This window comes from Callithrix jacchus, chromosome 2 (genome assembly GCF_049354715.1).
Source record: "Callithrix jacchus isolate 240 chromosome 2, calJac240_pri, whole genome shotgun sequence".
Lineage (NCBI taxonomy): Eukaryota > Metazoa > Chordata > Mammalia > Primates > Cebidae > Callithrix > Callithrix jacchus.
Window position 1 is genome coordinate 107,075,057 of NC_133503.1, and position 26,724 is coordinate 107,101,780.

The following is a 26,724-nucleotide window of genomic DNA, read 5'->3' on the forward strand; positions in this document are numbered from 1 at the left end:
AGACCTCAAATACTGAAATCATTTAAATAAAGTGTCCCAGGGAAGGAAAAAGACACAGTGACCACGGATGGTTATTACAAGGCATGGACAGGATTTGATGGCCCTGGAACAGTAGCCCAGCTGGGCTGGAGTGCAGAAGATCTGGGGGTCCTGAACTGGTTTTTACATGTTAAATCCATCCCCATTGAGCCGCTTCTCCATGACTACTGACTACGGGGACCCTGCATCCAGAGGTATAAAATGCAGCCAAAAGGAAGAAGAGCAAAAGCAGCTCACCTCAGATTGAGGCAAGGAATGAAATTTTACTGCAGCTCTTACACATCATCTGGGCTTCTAACAAATTTATTTATCTGGGCTTCTAACAAGTTTATTAAATATTAAACTGAATAAAAAAATGAAAAAGTTAAAAAATAGAAACCATGTCCAAAGGGATTGTTTTTCAACGAAAAGAGATCTAGCCTATCCTTTTTTTAACAATTGGTTCTTCCCTACCGTAGGACACAATTCTGTGGGGTACAGAGAAAGTAAGACTGAACTCATAAAGGGGTTCTGCAAACACACTGTGAAAATTACTGACCTAGAGTTGAAACTTTCTTTCTGGGAAACGAAATTTAAAATTATATGTTAACTAATCAGAAAAGAGTAAGTATGACATATCTCATACTATTAACCCCTTTATTTTTGCCACAGAGCTTCACCTGTCTTTTCAGTAAAAAAACAAAACAAAACAAAAAAGCTACAAATTTTTATTTAGCTATTATTAAGAAACTTAGGCACATGGGCAGAACAGACCTCATAGGCAAGCAGTTGTGTTTCCTAATAGATTGAACACATATCATTGCCATGAATACATCTTTTATCTTAAAATGCCAATTAGCATCAAAAGTAAATGGTTTTGTTACTGTTGTTGTCACTGTTTTGTTTAACAAAAACAGGGTCTTAAAACAAGTGCTTCAGTGGAATTCTTGAACAGTAAGTAGCCTGTTGATGGTGAACCTGCTTTAAAGCACCACACAACAATGTGTGTTTACATCACCCCTTTATTTCATAGTTAGAAATAATACAGTTCCACAGGGTAAATTGTCAATAAATAATGGTGTTTAATCATTAAACGTAAAAATCCCACTCTTTGGCATCTGACAGGATTCTATTTCTTGTCAAACTAATGACTGTATAGATATAGCTAATCTTAGTGATCATTCGTCAATACAATATGTTACAAAGGTGCAATTTACGTTAAAATATACAACAGCCAAAAATTTCCAGACCAACGAGAAATCTGATCAACTCAGTAAGATAAAGGCCAACCTCCCCAAGGCTCTTTCACATAGTTTGCCTTACTAAAAGTGTAATAAACATTGATTAAGAGTTCCTAGGGTTTTCTAATACTTACTTTGCTCTAAATAGTTTGCCATTCATTCTGGCTAAAGAAAAATCACAATTGCACCAGGAATTACCCACTTATTAATTAAAAGGTGTTCTTATTTTATAAGTAAGATTACTAACACCTAAGAAACTCACAGCCCTCAAAATCAAAAGTAAGCAGTTCTATGCTGCCAGAAATGCCAATTCAGTAATAAATTGCACCTTTAAGAGTCAAAAAAGGGGGAAAAAAGAAATAGAAACGTTTACAAAAGATAAGTTACATACACATTTTTTTTCAAAATATATTCAAGAATAGTTGAGCTGTATTTGTTACTAAAGCCAGGGCATTATTTCTTTAGCAACATTAAACCAGTGCAATTGACATAAATTGTTCAGTAATCCAGGATTAACCCATTAAAACTGTAGAAGCACGTTAGGCTCCTACACTAATCCTAGAAACTGGAATTTCAATGAGTGCTTGTGTTGCACAGAGCTAAAACTGGAATGACCTGATGACATGCCGAATGGTATCACTTCATACTTAGTTTAATCATTCGATAGTAAAAATGAGTTCCTCTATTAAAGTTTTATTCACTTACAGAAAATTCAGATGCAAACAGTATTATGCCTATAATCCACAATTAAAAGAATCCTTTCCATTTTAAAGTTCCAGGTGAATTTAAGGTAGAAAATAAGCACTAAGGAGAGTTTTTTTCAACTTATGAAAACATCATATTGGAAACTTTCTGGAAAAGCTTCCCCCCACCTATTGTAAAATAAATACTTTGTATCCCAAATTTAATTTTATTAAGACACACTTTAATAACGCTATAAAGAAATATTTTACAGCCATAGAGATCAATAACTTTCCATGCGGAAATAAAAAATTCATTGCTCAATAATATTATTGAGGCAAGTGAAGAAAGATTATTCTCTTGTCAATCTGAAATGTTAATTTTTTTCAGTGCAAAACCAGTTATAAAATATTTAAACTCAATATTTAAAAATAAAAGTGGTCCAATTCAGCAATGTTCAAGTTCTAAATTTCATAAAACAAATCATTACATACATTTTATAGTAAAATACAGAGATTCAAGAAGTACTTGAGTACTTAATATATAAATTTCTAATGAATCATATCAAGTCAGCAACAACCAAGCAGATAACATTCCCAATTTGAGTGTCAGAATCATAAAGATGAAATTACTGTACCAGAGCCTTTTTTTCCTAGCTAAAAAGCTATACAAACTAACAGTCAACGTTCTGTTTTCTTTGCAGTTGCGTGCTCTAGAATGATATCCCCCCCCAAGTGATTTCATTCCTGTATTCAAAATTTGATCCAAACAATTTTTATGTTCCAGGAACACTTAGCTGATATAACCATCTATAGTGTGAAGAGTCATGTACAGAGTACAGCAGTGGGTTTTTTTCTAGCCAAGCATAGGCTGAACTAAACTGGTTTAAACTCTCTACAAGTCATTCATGTATTATTCCTAGCAAACACACGGTCCCCTCGGAGGGTTAGGTGTTGAAGCTGGTACTGTAGCACTTCTGTGTCAGCTGGCTCCTTGATGTTCATTTTATCTAGATTGAGGTAGTCCAGAGATTTGGAGTGAGCCCTCTTACCTTTAAGAAGACAAAGAGGCAGAGGCCCATGCAGGGCCTTATAAGGTTCATAAGGTAAAGATTTAGTGCACTTGTCTCCTGAGCTGGGCATCCTCCTTCGCCTCCTGCCATTGACAGCTGGAATCTCATATGGCTGGTAGTACCTACTTCTGGTTTTATACAAACGAGAGGAACGGGCAAGTCCTGCATCTAGCTGTTTGGAGCGTAAGGATGGCATGGCTTCTGCCTTGCTCTCTTCACCTCCTGTGCACTTCTGAGCTAACTTCAGGAGTTCCTCGCCAGTTGTGAAGCCAACCAAATAGTTAGAGTCCATGTGCAGGATCTGGTAGCCTGACACAGTCCTCCGCATTGGGGAGCAGGGTGTGCTGGAGCAGCGGGGCTTCTCTGCCTCTGACTTTCCTGGGGAGTTGGCCTCGACCCCAGGGAAGGGCAGGGTAGTCAGGGTACTTCTAGACTCTCCATTAATATCGACTTCCATTTTAAGCACCAGTCTGCACAATCCTAAAAGTAAACAGACTTAGATTAGAAGAATACAATACAAAAACTTGGGCCAGACCAGAGGAATATAACACACAGAACCTTGGCCAGACTAGGTCCTTTTAGAAGGCTCAGGGAGCATGAAGTAACACTTGCCTGAAAGACAGTCAGCGTACCACTGACATGTTATCTGTGTCTACTAAACGTTTCAGAGCAGGCATGAAATGATAACTATCTATCCACCTTCAAGAACTGAAAGCCAAGTTAAATTAAAGTCTGATGTACTACATAAAAGTTCTGATGGAGAAGCAAACAGAAAGCAACAACAGAAATACTTCTCTAAATTCAGCACTCTACTCAATCATATAAAGTTTATTCCTTAATGCAATGTTAAGCAAGTCAAATACAGATCTCAGCATTAAGCAAATGAAAGCAAGCATACACATTTTCATAAGAACACACAAAATATTTCTGGCTTGAAAGTTAAATTTTTTCGTTATTTAATTTAAAGCAGCTCTTGATACCTGCAATTCTTTTCAATTTGTCTTTAAGAACATATAATAAAGTTGACTGAGCTGATCAATTTCTTTAAGGAATCCAATTTTGATCTAAAAATCTATTCTAGGAGCATAAGGAGTCTTAGGGGAAAGTTTCCCCAAACCTTGTAAATGTTCTTCCTTCCATATTCTCCATGAATTATTTAAAGAATATCATTTTGTAGTTTACAAGTTAATCCTAAATCCAACATACCATGTAATTTTTAATACTGAAAATATATAAAACATCAGATGTCATTTTACTTGACTATTTAACCACAAAATATACTAGGGACTTGACATTTTGTTTTTCAATACCCAAGACAACACACTTTTGAATAGTTTCATAAATGGCAGAATCACAATGAATATTAACATTTGTTCCTTACGATTACATTACATAGTTTGGAAAGCCCCACTAACAAGAAGTAGCACAAGTGGTGGCTAGGTTCCCAGAAAGCTGCAGATAGATCCCATTTTGGAAAATAAAATACTAAGGGTAATAGTGACAATGTCATTTCTGAAAAATTGCATTTGTACTTGTTTTTCAATTGGAAGTAGATAACATGGTTTTAAGCATCAAAGATTGGTAATCAAAAATGTCAACTGATTTTAAGATGAAAAATTTACTTAAAAATTTATTAAACAACTCTAATGAATCTTTTTACAAGGCAAATAACCACTTCCTATTGAAGTATTTCTTGAAGTTTGGGTATGCATTTAAAATCCAAGCAATTAGAAAGCGTTAAAAAAAAAACAGCACATTATTCCTCTACATGTATGTTCTAATTTCCTTCATTAGAAGATTGTGGAAGTTACCAGATTCCATCTTGTCCTCCCTATGATCCTCACTAAAGACAAACATTTATTACAATTTTTGAAATAAAGCAAATGCCAAAGGATCAATATAGTATTACTATTTATTCTAAACCTTCGACCGTTTCCCATTTTTATTTAACCAAAATACTCTAGTCCCTGAACCCTTTTAGATGTAATCAGCTTTATTATATTGTTAATGTAAAAATAAATTATATTATTATTTATATTATTTATATAAAATAAATTATGTTTGAGTAATATATTTCTCTCTTGATAGAACTGGAATAACAGGTGCTACCAGCTACTCTGATATGCATACAAGACTTCTTAGCTAAACTTTAGAGAGACATATGAAGCTTCAACAAATTTTTAAGCTAAAGAAACAAATATTTATTCAGAGTCAAATGACAAAGTTATCCTTCCTTTCTCACTAATTTGTAACCCAGAAAGAACACAAGAGACCATATCCAAGGCCTTCAACCTATGTAATCTGACTGGCAGCTACAGGTAGTAGTTGTTTCTCTGATACTTCATCCTGAAAAGGAGAGGAGGGTCAGTGAGGCAAAAAACTAACCAGGGCCATGGAGGAAAGGGCGCGCGCGCTCGCGCACACACAAACACACACACACACACACACACACACACACACGGGGTGCCAAACCCAAGGATAGTTGCCAAGGCAGTGACACTCAAGCGGTCTAACCACTCTGAGACTGGTCTAGGTCTCTTTCAAATCTGGCACTCCATGACAACCCATGGAGTTCCACCATGGGTAGCTTACTGCATTCTCATTTGGTATATTATAAACTTCTTTAAATCTATAACTTCAGACCCCATACATTCCAAATTGAGTAATCATTCATATGAAAACGAAGCTAAAATTCATCTTTTTTGTCTACATGGGAAAAAAATTGCTAAGCAAGTTTTAATAGTGCACGAAGTTGCAATAAAAAGCAATGGGTACAGGTTTTTGTGGTCAACAGATTATCAAAAGCTTGTCCCCATACTAAGTCAATCCTGCTGCATCAAGGTAAATGGTCAGAAATTCTGAGAATTCTTAGGGGTTGAAGGTAAAGCACAGAAGGACACAACAGTTTAGAAAAATAGGCAGAAATGATATATTAGCTAGAAAATACCTGGAAGTACCTGGAAAATTAGAATGTGAAGACAAGTGTAAAGGTCAAAATCAGATCTGATATGAAACAGACACTATTGTTAGAAGAGTAACTCATCAGTTAAGTTTCCAACAGCCAATAACACTATTAAAAAAAAAAAAGTCAACTGGCTTGGGAAGAGAACTATCCAAACAGGATTTTCACACATCAACCTGGTAGACAATGATTTAACCTAGGTTGTTAAGTAGAAGATACAGATGTGGTTTAAGAGCTCTGGAAATGTCAACTAGGCAGTCTGGTGTATGAAATCTACCATATTCTACTGAGGTAGACAAAACATTCACTATGGAAAACACAATCTAATCAGAAAGTTGAAGGAGTAAGCCTTTCTAATATTCTCTAACATAAAAACTCAAGGGAGCAACTAAAGCCAATGCAAAACAGGTCAGTATTCTAGGGAAAACTCCTACAGGATAGTCTCAAGCCACCGGAACATGAAAAGGCTGATTTTAAACATAACATACGTAGCTGCTATTCGCTGAACTTTGATGAGCAATTCTCAGAGCTGAAAAAGTGTTTGTATTTTATGGTTATCAAACAATAGTACTTTTGCTCCAAACTACAAATAGTGTATTCTCAAAACTAACAGCTCATTGGCTGGTTCACTGGTCTCTACAATATACTGCCATACATACAACAACAACTTCAGGTCTTGATATTCACATAGGACAATAGCTAGAAACAAGACTCTCACAAACAACTTTTGTTTTTCTAAAGGATTCTTTTTACTTATATATTGCCCTTCTAAGAAATATCTACTATGTGGTACCAGGAAAGCTAGGAAGAGGCTGGGTTTCAGAAAAGACAGCTGTCATTTTCAAATATTCATTAGTAGTTGGGCTGAATGCTGAATAAGCAGCATACCTCCCTTTCTTCAGAAAACAACCCTTGTGCTACTACATTCCTGAAAATTTCCTGACTAGAATTAAATATTGAATCAAGATCCTGAGAACAGTTACAGAATCAACTTGCTCAGGTTATCTTTACAATGCACAGAAGCTCTTTAGACACTTCCTCATCTGCAGAGGAAGAAGTCTAGTTACCTGCTAATTCCAGAATTCTAAAAACAAAAACAAAGATGACACTAAAGATGGTAAAAACTGAACAGTCTCAAAGTCAACCTATCTTGATATATAGATGTCCAACATTTTCCACAGCAAAATTTCTTATAGAAAGACATTCATCATGAAACTCAGCTATGGTGACGATAACTGGAGATGGCCTGTGTTTAGCAGTATATTCTTCAGGTTTTCCCATGAAAAAAAATACGCTTACAGGCTTTTTTTTTTTTTGAGACGGAGTTTCGCTCTTGTTACCCAGGCTGGAGTGCAATGGCGCAATCTCGGCTCACTGCAACCTCCGCCTCCTGGGTTCAGGCAATTCTCCTGCTTCAGCCTCCTGAGTAGCTGGGATTACAGGCACGTGCCACCATGCCCAGCTAATTTTTTGTATTTTTAGTAGAGACAGGGTTTCACCTTGTTGACCAGGATGGTCTCGGTCTCTTGCCTTCATGATCCACCCGCCTCGGCCTCCCAAAGTGCTGGGATTATAGGCTTGAGCCACCGTGCCCGGCCACAGGCTTGCTATTTTTAATACACCTATTCATGACTCAGCATTTTGTTTCATATTGTCAAATAAACCTTGTATCCAAAAAGCTTTCTGCCAAGATAAAAATTACAAAGCACTCTCATAAATACTACCAGAGGTACAATGCAACGGGTGCCACACTTCCCACTGCATCAGTAAGAATAACCTGTGAATCAAGAAATCAGGTCTAATGCCAACTGCTACATTCCAGAGCTCTAAAACTCCGGGACCAAAGATACCTTTCTTGCTTCCATTAATGTCTTTCACATATAGTTTTAAGCAAAAATACACTGTAAATAGAACACAGAAAAAGTATTAATGTTATAATTACAGAAGCAGCAAAATGTCTGTGGATAGAAGAAAAATAAAACAAAAAACAAGAATAGAAAGGTCAACTTGTAGTTAAACAATGCTTTTGAAATCGAATTTCTTAAAAAGTACCAGGAACAAATACAATTTTCCAAATGACACTTAAGGTCTTCAATATCAAATTCCCTCACAATCCAATCAGTAACAATGGCATCAATGTATTTATAAAACATAAAAGATTTGGCAATGTTCATAGATGCTACTATATTGCTGAAATTTATGTGGATCCAACTAGATGATACCAGGAAAAGATAACACTAACTCTTAAAAAATGTAATCCCAGCACTTTGGGAGGCAGAGGCGGGTGGATCACGAGGTCAAGAGATCGAGACTATCCTGGTCAACATGGTGAAACCCCGTCTCTTCTTAAAATACAAAAATTAGCTGGGCATGGTGGTGCGTGCGTGTAATCCCAGCTACTCAGGAGGCTGAGGCAGGAGAATTGCCTGAACCCAGGAGGCGGAGGTTGCGGTGAGCCGAGATCGCGCCATTGCACTCCAGCCTGGGTAACAAGAGCAAAACTCCGTCTCAAAAAAAAAAAAAAAAAAAAAAAGTACACAAAGCATTGCGTATGGAATGAAACCGTAAATTTTCGCTAAAAATAAAGCAAATAGGTCCAAATTACAAGGCATGTGTAGGAGAACCTGGTGCACCAGGATAACCATGTTCAAAAGCCTCTGACCCATATAGAATCTGCATAGCTTTGAATACTCTCTGAGAGGCCAAACCTAAATTTAAGGCATTAATACCAACACTTTGAAAATATAACCTAAATGCCCTTGGCTCCTTAGACTAGCTTTGAAAACAGGTGGTAAGTCTGACCAATGCTATAGAAAGAATTCTTTTTGAAAATACTGTATCCTAATACCTGAATTTGATCTAAGAAACTCAAAAAATTAATTGATTCATTAGCTTTCCTATATTTAGGGTTCATTCATATATCAGTAGCATGCCCGTTAAAAAAAATTCCAACTCCCTGAACCTTTACCTGAGATGTTGAGAGGTCAAAGGCATGAAATTCTATTTCTAGACTCATTCCACCAAGTTAAAAAATGCTTTTTGCTGTCTTCTCTTAAAACACCTTTATTTTTCTCTGTTACAGAATGAATTAGCTTACCAAACATATTTTTCATATAAAGGTAAGGTACAATGTAATTCTCATCGAGAGAAAGAAAAGCGAAGGTTCCAAAAAGCTGAGAATGTGACTTAACACAAAGATACACCCAGATATTGCCCATAGTCAGCTCCTACGCTACAGGGTGTCTGAGTCAGTGACACACTCTAAGAAACAAAAATTGTTTCACTAGCCTCTAAGCCTGGGGCACCATCCTGCTTGCTAATTTCTTTAACCATACAGAGATATCTGAAAGAGGTCTTAGAGTCCATGAATATTTTTTATAACTGCCTTTCCCTTACACATACTTTCTACATTTTTCTTACCCCACTAACCAGCTCAAATGACTGTTTTTCCTTGTTGTTTTTGAAACCAATAAAAGCAATACACAGAAACTGAAAGCTATCCAGTCCAAATAATTCATAATGATATACTATAAATGGCAAAATCATTCTTCATCCCCTACCAATGCCGGACATATCTTGAGGAAACCTCTACTAATATTTTGATATAACCTTCCTTTTCCTGAGTATTTACAAATGTGACAGTGATTACTTCTTTCTACAATGAAAACATGCAAGCGTACAAAAAGATACATGAGTATTTCTGCAAGAAATTCCATAAGTAAAAATGCTGAGTTTAAGAACATGTTCTTTTCAGATTTTTATAACAACCTTCAAAAAACCTTATTAATAATGTTTCTGTTTTTTACATGGATAATGTATTACTTTATATAACTAAAGATTAATGTAAACACTTTTAAAGAGTACAATCTATACAGTCACTCAAAGAGTGCCTGCTTCTCCTTCTATTGCTTAGCAATAGAAATTATCAAAAGAAAAAAGGAAGATGATGTGCTTCCTCTTTGTTGATGTGTTTGATTTTTCCAAAAAGGGAAAGATAAATGAAAGGGACATGACAGCCATTCTTTGACCTCCAATCTCCTGATATTATTTTCACATGAAACACTCAGACACCTCTTTAAAGAAATTTATAAACTAAATGTAAATTTTCCTTCAAAAAAGGGAGATAACATTTTATTTATATATATTAGAAAAATATATACAATGTACATTTCAAAAGCATTAGGCACCGCATTCAATACCCCAACACCAGTATTCTGGCTGAGACTAAAGCAAACAGGTCCAAACGATAACACACGTCAGCGGAACCCCAGGCACCAGCAAGAACAGTCAAGAGAGAAGTCTGCACAGCTTTGAACACTTTTCAAGAGGCTAAGCTTCCTATCTATTTGGCACAAACAGCAACATTTTGAAAATATGATCTAGATGCCTTAGCTCCTTAGACCAGCTCTGAAAATAGCTGGTAAGTTTCAAAACTGCTATACAAAGAATTCTTTTTGAAATTGCATTCTGAGAATTTTTTAAAATAAAGATTATAAAAAAAATTCATTCCCAGTAATCAAAACACTGCTCCATATGCTTCCACTTTTTTTTAGCAGCATACAGCAATACCATATAAGAGAAAACAGATATCAACATAACTATCTTAAATATACAGAATAAAAATGTCATCGTGTTAAGAAAATCCTTTTTAAGAGGTACCTGAATCAAACCATTGGAATAGAGCCATTATTTGGGAAACAGGAACTTGTAAGCATGGCTAATACCTGTCTGGTGATATCTATGATATCTAGAGTCACCTATTTTTGTGTTTGTCTTTGTTTGTTTGTTTAGACACAGGGTCTTGCTCTGTCACCCATGCTGGAGTGCAGTGGGGCAATGATAGCTCACTGCAACCTCAAACTCCTGGGCTCAAGCGATCCTCCCACCTCAGCCTCCCAAGTAGATGGGACACAGGTGTGCATCACCACAATGGGTTAATTATTTCTTTCATACTTTTAGAGACGAAGTCTCACTGTGCTGCCCAGGCTGGTCTCAAGCAATCCTCCCTCCTTAGCGTCCCAAGTAGCTAGGATTACAGGTACGAGCCACCACCCCGGCTAGAGTCATATACTTTTAATGCCAGAATCATCTTGGAAATAACGTACCCGGAACCTCTACCTCCAAATATAGAGAAGACACTGAAACCATGAAGACAGGGGCCTGCCCAGAGCTATATAGGTAGTTAATGCCCATAATTACAATCCAGGCATCCTGGCTTCTAGTCCACGCTGTACTTCTAGCCTGTGGTTCCCAAACTTGTCTACACAACAGAATCATGCAAGGAGATTCAAAGAATACGGATGTCTGTGTTCCACCCAAGATTTGTGATTTAACTGATCTGGAATGCAGCCTGGGTTCTGCAATTTATAAAAGATTCCCAGGTGATTCTAATATGCATATGGGTTTGGGAACTTGTCAGATAGAACTTACCAAATACAAGAGTTTCACTCTTGTAAGTTCCTGCTTTGCTTTTAATCAGTAATCACTGTATAGTCATATTGGTGAACATAATTTTTGGCTGCTTATAATTGCTAACAACCTACCCATAGGCCTTCTAATTTACTGTTCCTAATCTGCTGTGGGCTGAAAATATCTGCTAACCAAACGTGTTAAAACTGCATGTAAAATAAAAATAAATCTGTGCTGAATGAGAATCGGGCTCCTTCATTTACATACATTTTGGTATAGTTATTTTAACTACTTAGAAGCCTTTGTCAGGTACTTAGAGAATAATTTGGCATTTACTTATAAAATTGAACAAATGCTCATTAAACAACCCAGTCGCCATACTCATAGATATCTAACCAAAGAAAAATGAAAATACATGTCCATACAAACACCTTAATGTGAATATTTATAACAACTTCATACACAGTCACCGAAACTGGAAACAATCCAAATATCCATCAACAGGGAAAGAGATAAACAAACTCCGGTCCATCTCTACAATGGATACCACTCACTAATGAAGTGGAACAAACTAAGAAAACACTGAGTGAAAGAGGCAGATGTTGCACCTGTATACTACATGATTCCACGTACACAGCATTCTGGAAAAGGCAAAACTATCGGCCTGAAATCAATCAGTGATTGCCAAGGGCTTGGGTGGGGAGAGGGGATAACTGCAAAGGGCAAAAGGGAATTTTGTGGGGTGATTAAAATATTCTATTTGTTGACTGTAGTGGTCACTACATAACTAGATACATTGGTCAAAAAGCATCAAACTGTACACTTTAAAAGGATGAATTTTACTATGTAAGTTATACTTCAATAAATGTGACATTAAAAATAAATGAACTCTGTCACATATTTCCAACTTTCAGATGGTCCTCCAAATTTAAAATTTTTTGTACCATATAATTTCAGAATCAAAAGGAATCTTAATAGTTGCTCAGTGTATGTCTGAACACCTTCAGTGACAGTTAACTCACTATCTCCCAAGTTGACTCATCTCACCTTGTGCAGCTCTGCTAGAATGTTGATTTATTCATATACAGATCTATATGTACATGCATATATACAGTCAGCCCTCTGTGTCCATGGGTTCTGCATCCATGGATTCAACCAACCACAGAGAGAAAATATTTGAAAAACCAAAAAATTACATCTATACTGAATATGTATACATATACCTTTTGCTTGTCATTATTCCCTAAACAATACAGTACAGCCACTGTTCATGTAACTTGTACATTGTAATAGGTATTATAAGCAATCTAGAGATTATTTAAAGTATACAAGAGGATGTGCATAGTTATAGGCAAATACTATGCCATTTTGTATCAGGGACTCACATGTCTTCAGATTTTGGTATCTGGGGGAAATCCTGGGACCAATTCCCCATGAATGCCAAGGAACAACTGTACAAATATAGGCCTATACAGAGAAAGATGGATAGACATAGATATACACACATATATTCCTGTAGCTTCTACCCACTGCTCCTAGTTTTATGCTTTATTTCTATCAGCTGAGTCAGGGACCAGGCCACATTATTTTTTATTCAATATCCTCTCAAAGTACTTCGTACTATGGTTTTCAAACTTCTTGCTCTTTTCCACAAAACTGAAAATTGTAGTAATGTTTCCATTTTTCAAATGTCCTAAAATGCATTTTCATAAATTTAATAGGTTTTATCTACTTAATGAGATTAAAGTGTTTGTTTTTCCCTAACATTCCTTTGAATCATTCTGCTGCTGACTGGAAATTTAGACATCACTTATAGGAAACTCTGCTATTTCCAAGGATTATGACCTCTCTACATAATTTAAAGCAAGGATGTACAAAGACAATGGCCGAGTAGAATGACACACCAAAACATGAAGTCACACTAATATAGTCTTGAGAATGCTAAAGAGCTACCAGAGCTCAGTATAAAGTTTTTCTTCCCTTCAAAGACTTCGAGCCACATGGACAACTATGTCAGCAAAGATACACAGATGACACGCTGAAAAAAGACAACTAAAGGAAGAAAACAGTATTGCATATTTTTAACAGTTTAAATTCAGGGTGTGATAAAAAGAATGTCACATTTGCAGTGAACTGCTATCTGACTAAGTGAAAATAAAGCTCCTGTCAGACACCTGTTAGCTCATTCTTTATGTATGATCATATACAACCAGAATTTTTTGCAAATTATTTCAGCAATGTTTCGAGATTAATATTTTTACTAAAATTTGCCCCAAATTGGAACAACTACCTCTAATTACTTTACTTTAAAATATGATTTCATAAGATCTTTATCTTATGGGAATTTAAAATAAGGAAAACTTAGAGAGTCAAACATTTCAAGTAAAATGTTTGCATATGGCTACAATAATTTCATTTCTCACCATTCAACATTTTTAATTATAGTATACATATTTGCAATATTACACCAACATTTCACATTCAGTTGATTAACTGACATTTCACATTCACTTGCTTATTTATGCAGTCTTTAAAACACATTATGGTATTATGTTCATACAACTGTTAACAAACAGAAAAAGCAAAATACAACTTACCAGACTAAATCCCAGAAGATGTCACTGTACAATTTCCAATGAGTCCCAAGGGAACACAGACATAATAATTTTTCTGTTCTACTCCAGGTACTAAACATGAAATACAAAAATAAACCTTTAATTGAACAAGTAACACAACTTACAACACGATATTAATTCTAACTGCAAAAGAGAATGAAACTAGCAGGAGGTAGTAACACCAAGTATAGGTTATATAGGATCCAATAATTAATTAACTCAATTAAAGTAATGTTGAGTTTATTCAACTAAATGCATCCGCAAACATTTTATCATGTATATTCCTCTGTACTCTGTTGCTTAAATTCTACCTAGAGACTAACAGTAGCTAAATGGGCTAAATAATGAGACAAGTAAAATTAAGGTAATAAGTATTAGTTTCACCATCCTAGTCCTATTCAGGTGTTCAACTGATTTACAGTACTCTATGGAGAAAAAAAAATAATGCTTATGCTAGGATTAAAAGTACAGGCCATACATAGTTCCTAGCTCCGGCCTTGCTAAGAATTCTGCCTCTTGATCCTGCATAAATACCAACCTCTATAATGAGGACCATAATATCCCCTCCTCCTCCCTAATACAGTTGTGAGATGGACCAAATGAAATGAGGTAGGTGAATGCTTTACATGCTGCAAAGCTCTTTACAACGTATGATGCCATTATTATGCAATTAATTTTTGATATCTACTCATTTTAGCCATAAATCAGTGACAATGTAAATCCTACATAAGACTAATATGAGGCAAATGATAAGAAGACTCTTGGATGACAACAACAAAAAAGAGAACGGCTGAAAAAGCACTTTTTTACGATTACCACCTTATTGAAGGTTTCTAGCATCTCCTCTGTGCCTTCCCTCTCTTACCTAGGAAGTTAATGTGTAAGAGAATCTATCTTTATCTCCTACCTCCCCAGTTAATAGGGTTAATTGGCTGAGACCAAGGAAACCCTCCAAAGTCCTTTTCCATCTGTAAAAATTTCTTTGGTTGTTGGTTTTCTGTTGTGTTAAACAATAGAAGTGGTTGGAGGGGTGTCAAATGAGGCGAGAATATTCATTTTACCTGCATAGGTGCACAGAGCCTGAGAACTGGCAACAGTATGATACCTTCTCAAACAAAAGACAAACTGCAAGAAAAATGGCAAGGGGTTTGTAACTTTATTAGTTTCCTTGCCAGCGCAGAAGAGTTTAATCCAAAAGAAACAGACAATTACTGAATTTAATATGTTTCTTTAGCTTGAGAAATTGTAAGCAACTAATGCACCAAGAACTGACATTCCGAGAAACTTACTTCTTTAGATGTAGATAACAGAAACACTCCCTTTCATTTCTTTTGCCACCAACTATTTTCAAATTGGGTAACCAAAAAATTTAGAAAATTAAGCCTTGATTCTACCCCATCAATAAAGCCTCTGGTTTTAATACACAGTAAACTGTAATGTAACAAATATTGTTACCTATAGACAAAATGTTTATTTAATATAATTAACCCAAATAATTTCCCCAATGCTAAAGTTACAACATTCATCTTTGTTTCTTATTTAATAATTTTTTTAATGGGAAAGAGAATTTTTAAAACATTTCTTTAGCATCCTCTATATGTCAAAAGCTATATACAATTTATATCATTTAATCTTAACTACTCCATGAGGAAAATATTATTGTCCCATTTTTAAAGCATTCTTTAACAGCATCCTATTTTAAAGTACTCTTTCATGTGATACTACATGAGAGTCAGAGCAGGAGTTGGAACCCCAATTGGTCCGACTCCAAAGTTCATTTACTTTACACTCCGGCCTCTGTTCAATGATAACACCACATGAATAGCCTTTTACACAGTAATCATGATCCTGCCAAATGTATACTAATTAATTTCTATAAATGAAATTCTATTTTAAGTGTATGGGGAGGCACTTTATCTAAAAGCTTTACTGCCTCATTTGTGAAATGTTTGGGGGAGGTAGTTTTAACTACTAGCTGCAAGGTTATTTCCAACTTGAAAAATACTAGGATTTGATGGCATATCATAGAGAGTCTTATACAAAATCCTTCGGAATCATGGACTCTTTCTTCTAAGAGCTTATATTTTCTAAAATCATAAATTATAAGACAGAACAAATGTATCAAACAATACTTTCTGGTTATATAGTTGGATATCAAATACAGTTATGTGTTTCCTCTTTATTTCTCATGACTGCATCTATCACAAAGTGGGACAGATTTCATTTATACTTTTAGAAATGTCAATTGAAAAACAAGAGGAGAAACATTAGAAATATCTGAATATCTTAATAATAAATAAAGAATAGTTTTGATAGTCTGAAATCTCATTCAAACTTTCATATAGTTTGCCTGTGTATTTGCTGACATATTCTTACCAAGTTTTTACATGCATCAGAAAAATATTTACACTTTTAAACAGTTTTTCAACACCAAAAGAAAGAAATCAACTAAAACTTTAGTCTCGATTTGAAAGCAGAGGAGCCTCAAAGACATTATCTAACTCTTGCACTGGAGCTGATGTGGAAATCTAGGAAACGATCAGTAATGTCATAGTAAACAAAGAGTAGTAACTGATTATTCCTATTTCTCCAGTGCCAAGCCAAAAATAGAATACAAACACGGTGTCCAAGAGAAAAACACAAGCAAAACTAAGGTGCAGGAGCTCCATTACATTCTCAGTTTTTCTATTTTTGGCTCTGCTTACTGCTTTGTGTGTAATTAAGTGCTCTCTGTGCACAGATGCTAAGAGAAGGAGGAGGTATATGGTGAAAAAGAGGGAAAAAGAAACAAAAAGAACAAGACCAGAAACTAGTATAAGAATATACCTTTTCTTGGCCCGGTGCAGTGGCTCAAGCCTGTAATCCCAGCACTTTGGGAGGCCGAGGCAGGTGGATCATGAGGTCAAGAGATCAAGAAAATCCTGGTCAACATGGTGAAACCCCGTCTCTACTAAAAATACAAAAAATTAGCTGGGCATGGTGGCGCGTGCCTGTAATCCCAGCTACTCAGGAGGCTAAGGCAGGAGAATTGCCTGAACCCAGGAGGTGGAGGTTGCGGTGAGCCAAGATCACGCCATTGCACTCCAGCCTGGGTAACAAGAGCGAAACTCTGTCTCAAAAAAAAAAAATATATATATATATATATATATACCTTTTCTTTAAGACATATCCCATAAAGAAATCTACTACAAAATGACAGTAAGGGTTCCACCCTGTCTCCCACTTACAACAATTAAAATATTGTAATACAAAAGTCCTCATAACACACACTGTCAAATAACACACACTTTCAGAATACTTTATAATTCTCTACTGCTCACAATTGATTTTGGCCAATGTTCTGAACACTGAAGGCTTGGAAAGGGATCAACAGATTTCCTCTAAAAAACAGTCAGCAAGAGGAAAAGGAATCCATGTGAAATTCTTGGAAGATAGACTAAATACTGCATAAAAAAAAGACTGAAGTAAATAGAGCAAAGGCTATGTGATATAATAAATGCTTCCAGTTATAAGAAGCTAAAACAGAATGCAGTGGGACATTATCCCACAAGCAATAAAAATAGGAAAAACTAAGCATTGGCCAAGAGCTGCCCACAGACTTCTGGATAAGAAAGTCATGAGTGACTAAGCAAAAGACACCCAACATTTGACTGCAATTGAAGCGTCTACAAATAGAAAAGTTTGCAAACATTAACAATGAAATGTATCGAATTTTTTTTCATGTTGTAGGTATTATCACAGGTAAATAAAGAAGAATGCCTTTCAAAAATAGAGTGACAGTGTATCTCAATTCATAGTCAATACCCTGGCATAATTATTTAAAGCAACCTCCTTTAACTTTCAAAAGTGTCTCAGTTTGACTGTTTTAATTGTTATGCTAATCAAATATAACATATACCAACAGAAAGGCAATGACTTTTTTAAAAAGGGAAATACCCTTCTGCTTGAACAGTGAATTCCCACTCAGATCTGAGTTCTTCTACAGGTGGCTCACACCTCCAGCACTTTGGGAGGTCAAGGTGGGCGGATCATGAGGTCAAGAGATTGAGACCAACCTTGCCAACATGGTGAAACCACTTAGGTATTCACTTATTCAGTCATTCAACAATTTTTCTTGAGTTTTATTATATATCCCCACACTGTACAGGCACTGGTGCACATACAAAGAGTAAAGCCTGAAACTGGGCCAGAGGTGAGAACAGACATGGAAATAAATGAATCTAATACATACAACGGCAAACATGAATGGCACTAGGAACCCAGAAAAGGGAGTGGCTTTCCCAAAAATACAGAAAGCTCCATCTGGAAATGTTTAAGTACAAACAAAATCCGTACACACACAAAAAAAGTCATAAATCTCAGGCTTCAGCAAAGATCACTAACAAAACAGCAATAAGAAAAAAATTAACAATATCGATCACAAATCCTAAGGTTATAGATATAAGGACCAGCACATAGCCCTTCCAATTATTGGTAAATACATCTCATTCATCATTAAAGTTTATATTATGAAAAGACAAATTTTAGGCAAAGATATTGATAGAGTAGAAGTTGTGAGTTCTAATTCTAGCTCCCAAAACATTTACTTTCATTTTTTTCATAGCCCTAACCTGAAGCCCACCAAAACCTTAAAAAAAGAAAGAAAGAAAGAAAGAAACAAGTAGCATTTTCAGAGTGGCTATTTAAGAAGAGACCAGGCCATGTGCAGTGGCTCACGCCTGTAATCCCAGCATTTTGGGTGGCCAAGGTGGGTGGATCATGAGGTCAAGAGACCAAGACCATCCTGGCCAACGTGGTGAAACCCCATCTCTACTAAAAAATACAAAAATTAGCTTGGAGTAGAGGCACACACCTGTAGTCCCAGCTACTCAGGAGGCTGAGGCAAGAAAATCACTTGAACCCGGGAGGCAGAGGTTGCAGTGAGCCGAGATCAGGCCACTGCACTCCAGCCTGGCGACAGAGTGAGACTCTGTCTCAAAAAAAAAAAAGAGACCAATAACGAAAAAGCACTTGGAAATAAACAGCAATTTTTAAAAATTCCTTTCAGAATAGTGAAAATATAACATTAGTTTCAAAGACCACTAAAAACAAATAAAAGATTAACCAAACATCTCTGGAGGATTATTAACAGAACACTAAGCAGAAATAAAATGGCTTAATTGTCAAAGTACAACACAACAATGAAAACAAAATGTTTAGCTGTATCTCTCATCTTAGAGGTTCGTTTCAAATAATCTTATTTTATCATTTGCAATTTGCAAAAACTAAATCAATAGTTTTTAAGAAGAGTTAACTAGAGTGTCTTTTCTGAAACCATCCGTGATCTTTTAAAAACAAACCATTAATCTTGTCAACTTTGTAAGATAACCCGTATTTGTTCAGTAAGACAAAAATGTGTTTCTCTTTCTACTATCAGTTATTTTAATAGCCATCCACCCCCTTAAAGTGTAGCATTCATTATCTTTCCATTTCTGCTAATAAAAATTAAACCTAGGTTACTAATATCTATCTTCTTATCACGTGGTATCATCCTTCTACTTTTAGAAAAATATCCAGTTTCACTGCAAAGATGACCAATAGTAAGTGGAACCAAAGGTCAACATGCAGCCTTTACAAGGAATTTGCCTCGTAGGAAGCATCATCAAAATGGGACAGGTGTATACAGTGGAATTGGCTAACCTTTGGGAAAGCTTAAAACTCATTTTCATAGGCTGATGACAAAATCAAAGTTCTCTCTGGAGGAAAGAAGGCTGATCCTCCACCTCACCCCCAGCTACAAATCAGCAAATAAATTTTAAATCCTGTGCATAAAGTTTTATTACTCTCACCATATTAAATACTTTTAATTTTAAAGCTCTCCAAAATACACAGTATACAAAGTAAGGAAATTCATTGACTGTTACTTAATATTAATAAATACATCATATACACTAACACTCTCATTTGCAATTAAATAAACTAAAATGTTGGCAAAAGCATATTCTATACATAAATTGTTATCAAATTAACAGGTCTCTGTATTCATTAACTCTTATTTCATCATGTTCATTTTACTGTAAAGTTTATAATGCATTCAGTTACATAATAAAAACACTGAGGATTCTGTGAAACATTAAACATAATAGTGTAATCATAAATCGAGGCCAAAAGCTTCTGCAATAATAACCAATACTATATTTTGAAATGACTGGGAAAATAAACTTTGCGAAAGGGTCATTTCTATCTGTCTAGTGTCAATCCAGCATTACAGAATTTGAGAAAATAAAGCCACTAACAACACTAGGATGGTTCTTTGGAAAAAAAAAAAAAAAGGAAAACGAAGAGTCTAGTAACATCAGTAATGTGCAAGAATTGTTCTTTCAGCTAGGAGCGGCAAGCACACTATAAAATGCCTCCATTCTTCCTCCTCCTCAAATAAAAAGTTCTCAGCTTTACCTGTGCACCACAGCCAGACACAGACCCACACACACACACAGGCGGAAATCTTGGTTCCACCCAAATCACTAATCCACCCGGTTGAAAACTGAGGTGGGTGGAGAGGCAGGGAGTCCCTAAGGATGTGGAACACTTGCAAGGGGGAAAGGACGGGCCATCATCCCCTTGGCGTTCCCATCTCCTTTCTGGAGAAGAGCTGCAGATTCCACCACTAGAGAGTTTGGCAGCTTCACAATGGGGCCGTTGCTCGAGGTCTGACTGCCACCCGCCTCGAAACCCCTCTCCTCCGTTTCCCACCTGCCCCAAAATCCACCCGCGACAGGTGGGGCAAGAGCGGCAATGCCCGACGACATCTGCCGCTTACGCTTCTGGCTCGGACCGGGCCCCAATCCACACGCGCGCACACGGCCACAGCCGACCGGTCCACCCCCACTGCACCGGCAGACGCTCGGAGGGCGCGGGCGGCCTCTCAGCCGGGCTGCAACCCGGACGAGGAGGGGCGGCGAGATCAGGCCGCCGGGGCTCGCCCTGAGGTGCTATCTGGCCCGGGCAGTCGCACCCTGCGCGCGGCCGGGCACGCGGCCAAAGGTGCAGCAGGCTGGGGAAAGCTACTTCTCAATGGGGCCTCTAGGCCCGCTGCCCGCGGTGCGGGCACGGCGGCCAAGAGAGGGAGCGAGCGTGCGCGCCAACGCGCCCCGACTTCCGCACCGCGGCAACGCGGGAGAGGCGCTCCGGGTCGCCGAGTACCCGCACCTCCGCGGCAAGCGCACGACGCGCGCACACGGGGGTGCACGCCCCCGCACACTCACACGCGCTGCACACTCACGGCGTCTCCGGCCCCACCCCTGTGCCAGGCAACCACAAGCTCCCCGCACCCCGCGCGGGCCCCACCCAGTTTACCAGACCCCAGTCCCCTTCGGGTGCCTGGGAACCGGTCCACCTCGGCCGTGGGACGCTGGGGCCACCCTGCCACCCATCGCAGAAGCTGGTCCGGCCGGGTTTCCCCAGCACCTCGGGCATCGTGTGCCCGGCCCAGACACGAGGCTGAGAGGAAGGGGCGGCGCCGCGATTGGGGCTGGCACTAGGGATCGGTGACTGGGGCAAACCCACTCCCCCAAGCCCCCCATAACCACTACCTTTTCTGCGGCACAAAAGGTTACAGACGGAGCCGCCGTCCCCGTGCAACCTACCGATGGCCCAGGGCTCCGCCGCCTCCACCGTGCCCAGGGCCGCGGAGCCGGAGACAGGGGCGGGAGAGGCGCACGACTGCGGCGCCGAGATCCGGGCAGAGGCCGCCAGCCGAGCCAGTCGGGTACCCTCTCCTCTCCTACCGCGCACGGCGCCAGCTACCGCCCGGCGTAGTCCCCGCCCCCTCCTCCTCCTCCTCCTCCCCCGCCTCCTCCTCCGCCCGCCTTCCCGCCTCCTCCCTCTGGCTGCAGAGGCGCAGCCCGTCAGCGCTGAGCCCGCCTCCTGCGCCCAGCTCTCAGACACCCGGAGGAAGGGCGGGCCGGCGGGCGAGAGAAAGGCGCTAAGAGGCCAGAAGGAATTGGCGGGGGTGGGCGGGGTTGTTGACTGCTGGTGGGAAGGAGGAGTCGTAACACCCACTTTCCAGTCTAAACCCCGCACTCCAACTAAAGAGCTCCAGCTTGTGGGGCTGGGAACACTCAGGCGTTTCTACTTAAGTGGTGTTGATGTTTGTCACTTGTGAGTCTCTGCGTAAAGGGCTCAGCACTGAGCAGAAGTACAGAAAACTAGAAGCCCATGAAATTAAAAATATCATGTCTACGGAAACTCCTAATATCCAGTAAAGGTATTGGAGGTGTAAAGTTCAAATTCTGACTCTGATTGGATTGACTATTTTTTAATTTGCACAAATGTTGATCTTGTCTCTTCTTGCAATAAATTATTTTCTTTGATGAAAATTTTCTTCTGTCAATTCATATACATCTCTGCCGAACTGGTTAAGCTCATGCATATCCAAATTTGCATCTCTCAACAGCCATTCTATGAGGAAGTAACCAGTTATGATCCACATTTTAAACACGCAGAAAGTTTAGGTCATCTGCCTACTAAATGGCTAAGGCTGAGAGTATACACGGTGAACCCCAAACTTGTTTATAAGTGTTATAAATTTCGCTACCACTGGTAAATCAAGAGAGTGTTATTTTTTAAGACAAAATGCTTTATCGAGCATAAAAGACATAAATCTTGAGTAGATTCATACAAGTTTAAACAAGTCTTGATTCACACTTGTACCAGAATCTATGTGTCCCTGATAATATAAAGGCAAAAAATTTAAACACCCCTAGTTTAACAGAACGACTCCCAGAGACTGCTCAGCTCTAAGACATTTTATGCTATATTATGTGCCCCAAAATACATACAGGAAGGTATGGGAAGAGTAAGTTTTAAGGAATGTTCCATAAACAATTTTAGAAAATATTACATTTTTTCCAATATAGATTTGTATGTAACTTCAAAAACATAGAACCTAGCACGACATAATAGGAATAAATAAATGAAGAAACTTTTTTTGCATCAGTACATTAGAACACACTGAAAATTATTTCAGATTATAATCTGTTTGACACAATAGTGTATTGTTCTGATGATCATTCTCTCCAAAACATTGTATATTTGATATTCAGAGACCTAATTTCATTTCTTCTTGCCTGAAATCTTGTAACTTTTTCAGAAAATGTCCTGTACTTGCCCTTTGCTCTGAGAGTTTGGCCAAAAGCAATAAAATTCCCCTCATAGTTTATTAGGCTCAAGGCTAGCTCTCTTGAGAGGGCATTGTCTCCAAATTGTCTCCCTCTCTGGGTGGTGCTCTGTGCTCCTATCCTAACTCTGACTCCTCACCCAATCAAAACTTCAGTCATTTCTTGAGTGTCACAAAGAACACCTAATAAGCCAATTCACCAGGCAGTAATGGTTGATAATAGCTTTATGTGTGGCCCCCATCAAGGATGTATTTATGCCACCTAGAGATGCTGACTGGGTACTATTTTAACTCAGATTGGTTGTGGATTGCAAGGGCTGCGGCTGAGGGGCACACAAGGGGTGCAAGTTAATGCAGAAGCCCTTCCCAGAGCTTTCTGTGTTCTATGAAGATCTCTTTAATCTATAAAGAAAAATACCATACTTATAAAGGATTAGGCTCAAATGTAGAATAGATTGTGAGCCCTGAAAGGCCTTCTGAATCTGGGGACTCAGAAGCTCCATCTCGCCCGCTCCTTGTGTAAGTTATGTCTTTGCCTCAAGGCATCCTTTCCAGAAAATCATTTTAAAATGACTTTAAAATGTCAGTTGTCTAGGAAATATTATACCACTTGATGTAAATGATGTCAGCTAGCAAACAACCAGCTTGAGAGAACAGAATAGGTAAATTTGATAGCAACATAATGATGTAAAACAGAATCTACAAAGCCAGGTGTGCGAGAAACACCACGTTGCCTTCTTTTCTATAAACTGATTTGTTTCAGGCAAGGTCTAACCAGGAAAACATAAACCATTTTGAATATCTACAAAAGTAATTGGATGCAATAAAGTGGTAACATAGGTGATAGAAAAAGTCAGAAGCTAATCCGGAGATAGCACAATAATCCAGAAATTAGCAACTGCAGCCCCTAGCTGGAGAAGTAGAGGAGGCAGGTTATGGGAGTCCAGCGCCCAGGAAGCATAGCCAGCCTGGTGAGAGCTGCAGCCACAGAGAAGAAACAACCACTGCCAAAGAAGCAATCTCTGGAGGGAGAAGGGGGACATGTACTATACATTCTCCTCTCCTCCTGCCCTCCAGTCTCCTGCCAGTACCTTCCACTGGCCAAGTCTGACACAACTGTGATGGGAGCCAGGGAAACAGCCTGCAGAGATAAGCCCCTTGAGACACCAAGGAGGCAAGGAGAAGAATGTGCAAGGTGAATCTGCATATTTTATTTCACTTTAAAGGCCTTATTCTTTTATAAAGTTCTTCCCTTACTCCCTGGAGCAGGGTCAAAGTTCCAAGAGCATATGCCAGACCAGGCCATAAGTGGGTGATGATAGCAAGGAGTTGGGGGGAGGTCCTTTGGTTTGCACTCATCTGTCCACAGAGGTTTCCTTTGCTCCTTCCTGGAGCTGCCACCTATGACTCCAGGATACAGTGCATAACATGTCTATAGATGGGATAGCCCTGCTCTATGCATTGGTTCCCTCCCTTTAGCTCCAGAACCACACCTGAGGCCAGAGGAATTTCCTGGGTCTAGGACCATCCTGCTGAGCCTGACACATCCTCAATCATTTATATTTACAGTATTATGGTCCAAGTTCAGGGCACAAATCCCACTGCCTTGGGACATACTGACTTCTATCTTTTTCTTTTCAGATAAAAGGAATCTCTTCTTAAGGAAAAATCCTTCCCCTTCCTTTTGTTTTTCCCAGATACTCTGCCTTTGCCAGCAAACTCCATTCTATCTCTGGAGCTTAGGCTGTTTTTGGTAAAAGCCAGAACGAAAAAATGTTTTGCTGGTAACTCCTCTCTACCCTGCCACATCTCTCCCCAAGGCAACAAGGGAGGTAAATACCAGTTGAAAAAAAATCATAAATTAATGTCTCAAAATATTATCCAGCTATAGAAGTAAGAGGCGGTGAGTACTGTGGACCAACCTGAGGAGGAGAAAGGTGGAAGATGCCTTCTCTGGAATATGTTGAATTTGGTGGCTGTGGTGCATCTTCATGGAGGTATCAAGCAGGAGGCCGGATATGTGGAGTGGGCACTCAGGAGGGAGATGCAGGCTGCCCTTCAGCTTTCACTAGACCACTTCTAATTCCACACTCACATCTGCTTATTCATTATTTAAGCCTGTACATAATTGTTTCCTGTGGAGCATTCTTCTCCACCCCTGCCCTTCTCAGTCTGACTAGTTTTTTGCCATTCCTCAGATTTCAGTGTAGATGTCACCATCTCTAGGAAGAGTTTTCTGATTCCTACTGATATTTCTCTTTTCCCTAGCCTAATACCACACAATACTGAAATATACTATCTCTCCCTTTAGCTTATACATTCCCTGAGGTCAGGACTATGTCTAATCTCCAAAGAAAGCCAGATATAACAGGTGCTCACTAAATATTTAGCCTATTTATACTGTGAGGAGCGGGAGAAGAACCTGTAGTGAAGGTCTGCTGAAGCCAACTTTTATCTGACTTGGAAGAACTGATTGCTAAATTTTCAGGAACTTTGCAAGCTGATTGTTAAATCATCAGTAGCTTGAAATCAGCTATGGTATGAGTGTTTACACCATAGAAATTGGCAAATTCTATAGACAGGGCTTCCCATTCCTCTCTAATCTCCGCACACCCAAGAAAGCCATTTTACCAGCAAACCATTTGGTAATCGTCAAGGGGCCCTTCCTTTGTGCAGAGGAGGAAGATAGGCCAGAGAATTAAAATCTGTAATTTCAGAAATACTCTTTCATAGAAAGAAAATGTAATTAAATTCCGTAATTCTCATAGAAAAGCTTATTTACTCCAATTATATAAATAAAAGGAAGACAGAAAATAGAGAAGGGAACAGAAAAATATAAAAGTATTATAAACATCACAGAGAAATCACTTCTCAGTTCTAGCTTGCTGTGGGACCTCCAGTGGTCACTAAATTATAAGCTTCTTAAGAAACTTGAGTTGTGTTTATACGTGTATCTCTTTCTTACAATACCTAGACTGGCACAGGACAGGCAATCATAAACTACCACTTGAATTTTGCCAAATTAAGTTTTATTTCTGTTGGCCTCAGTACTTTCATTCATAAAGTAAGAGGTGAGAGAAAGAGTTTTCAAGACGATCCTAGTAGCATTCCTTCCCTGACCCATTCTAAACAAATTGAGAAATTAAAGGCATAAAGGTGGAGCCAATTGTTTCTGTAACTTTGGAGTACATAGTTTAATGTACAATTACAATGAATCTATTATTTATTTATTTATTTATTTATTTATTATATTCTAAGTTCTGGGGTACATGTGCAGATTGTGCAGGTTTGTTACATAAGTATACACATGCCATGGTGGTTTGCTGCATCTATCACTCCGTCATCTACATTAGGTATTTCTCCTAATACTATCCCTCCCCAATCCTCCTACCCACTGCTATTCCTCCCCTAGCCCCCCATCCCCCAGGCCTCAGTGTGTGATGTTCCCCTCCCTGTGTCCGTGTATTCTCATTGTTCAACACCCACTTATGAGTGAGAACATGCCGTGTTTGATTTTCTGTTCTTGTGTTAGTTTGCTGAGAATTATGGTTTCCAGTTTCATCCATTTC

The 26,724-nt window shown here is 38.5% G+C and overlaps 1 protein-coding gene across 9 annotated transcripts; it reads right to left on the bottom strand.

The window, feature by feature from the left end:
• Nucleotides 1-1,022: 1,022 nt before the first annotated feature.
• On the bottom strand, nt 1,023-21,781 carry MACIR (macrophage immunometabolism regulator). Of its 9 annotated transcripts, none has more exons than XM_078365862.1 (4): nt 21,334-21,471; nt 16,825-16,948; nt 13,981-14,070; nt 1,023-3,492 (listed from the first exon to the last, which is right to left on the bottom strand). In XM_078365862.1, exon 4 carries the CDS (start codon nt 3,467-3,469, stop codon nt 2,846-2,848), a length of 624 nt encoding a protein of 207 aa, XP_078221988.1. In that variant the 5' UTR covers nt 3,470-3,492; nt 13,981-14,070; nt 16,825-16,948; nt 21,334-21,471; the 3' UTR covers nt 1,023-2,845. The 9 variants fall into 9 exon arrangements, with proteins under 9 accessions (XP_078221988.1, XP_078221991.1, XP_008989979.1 ...); XM_078365865.1 differs by lacking the exon at nt 21,334-21,471 and adding an exon at nt 20,731-21,095 and having other exon boundaries at nt 16,825-16,868; XM_008991731.5 differs by lacking the exon at nt 21,334-21,471 and adding an exon at nt 20,731-21,095.
• Between the last annotated feature and the right edge of the window lie 4,943 nt (nt 21,782-26,724).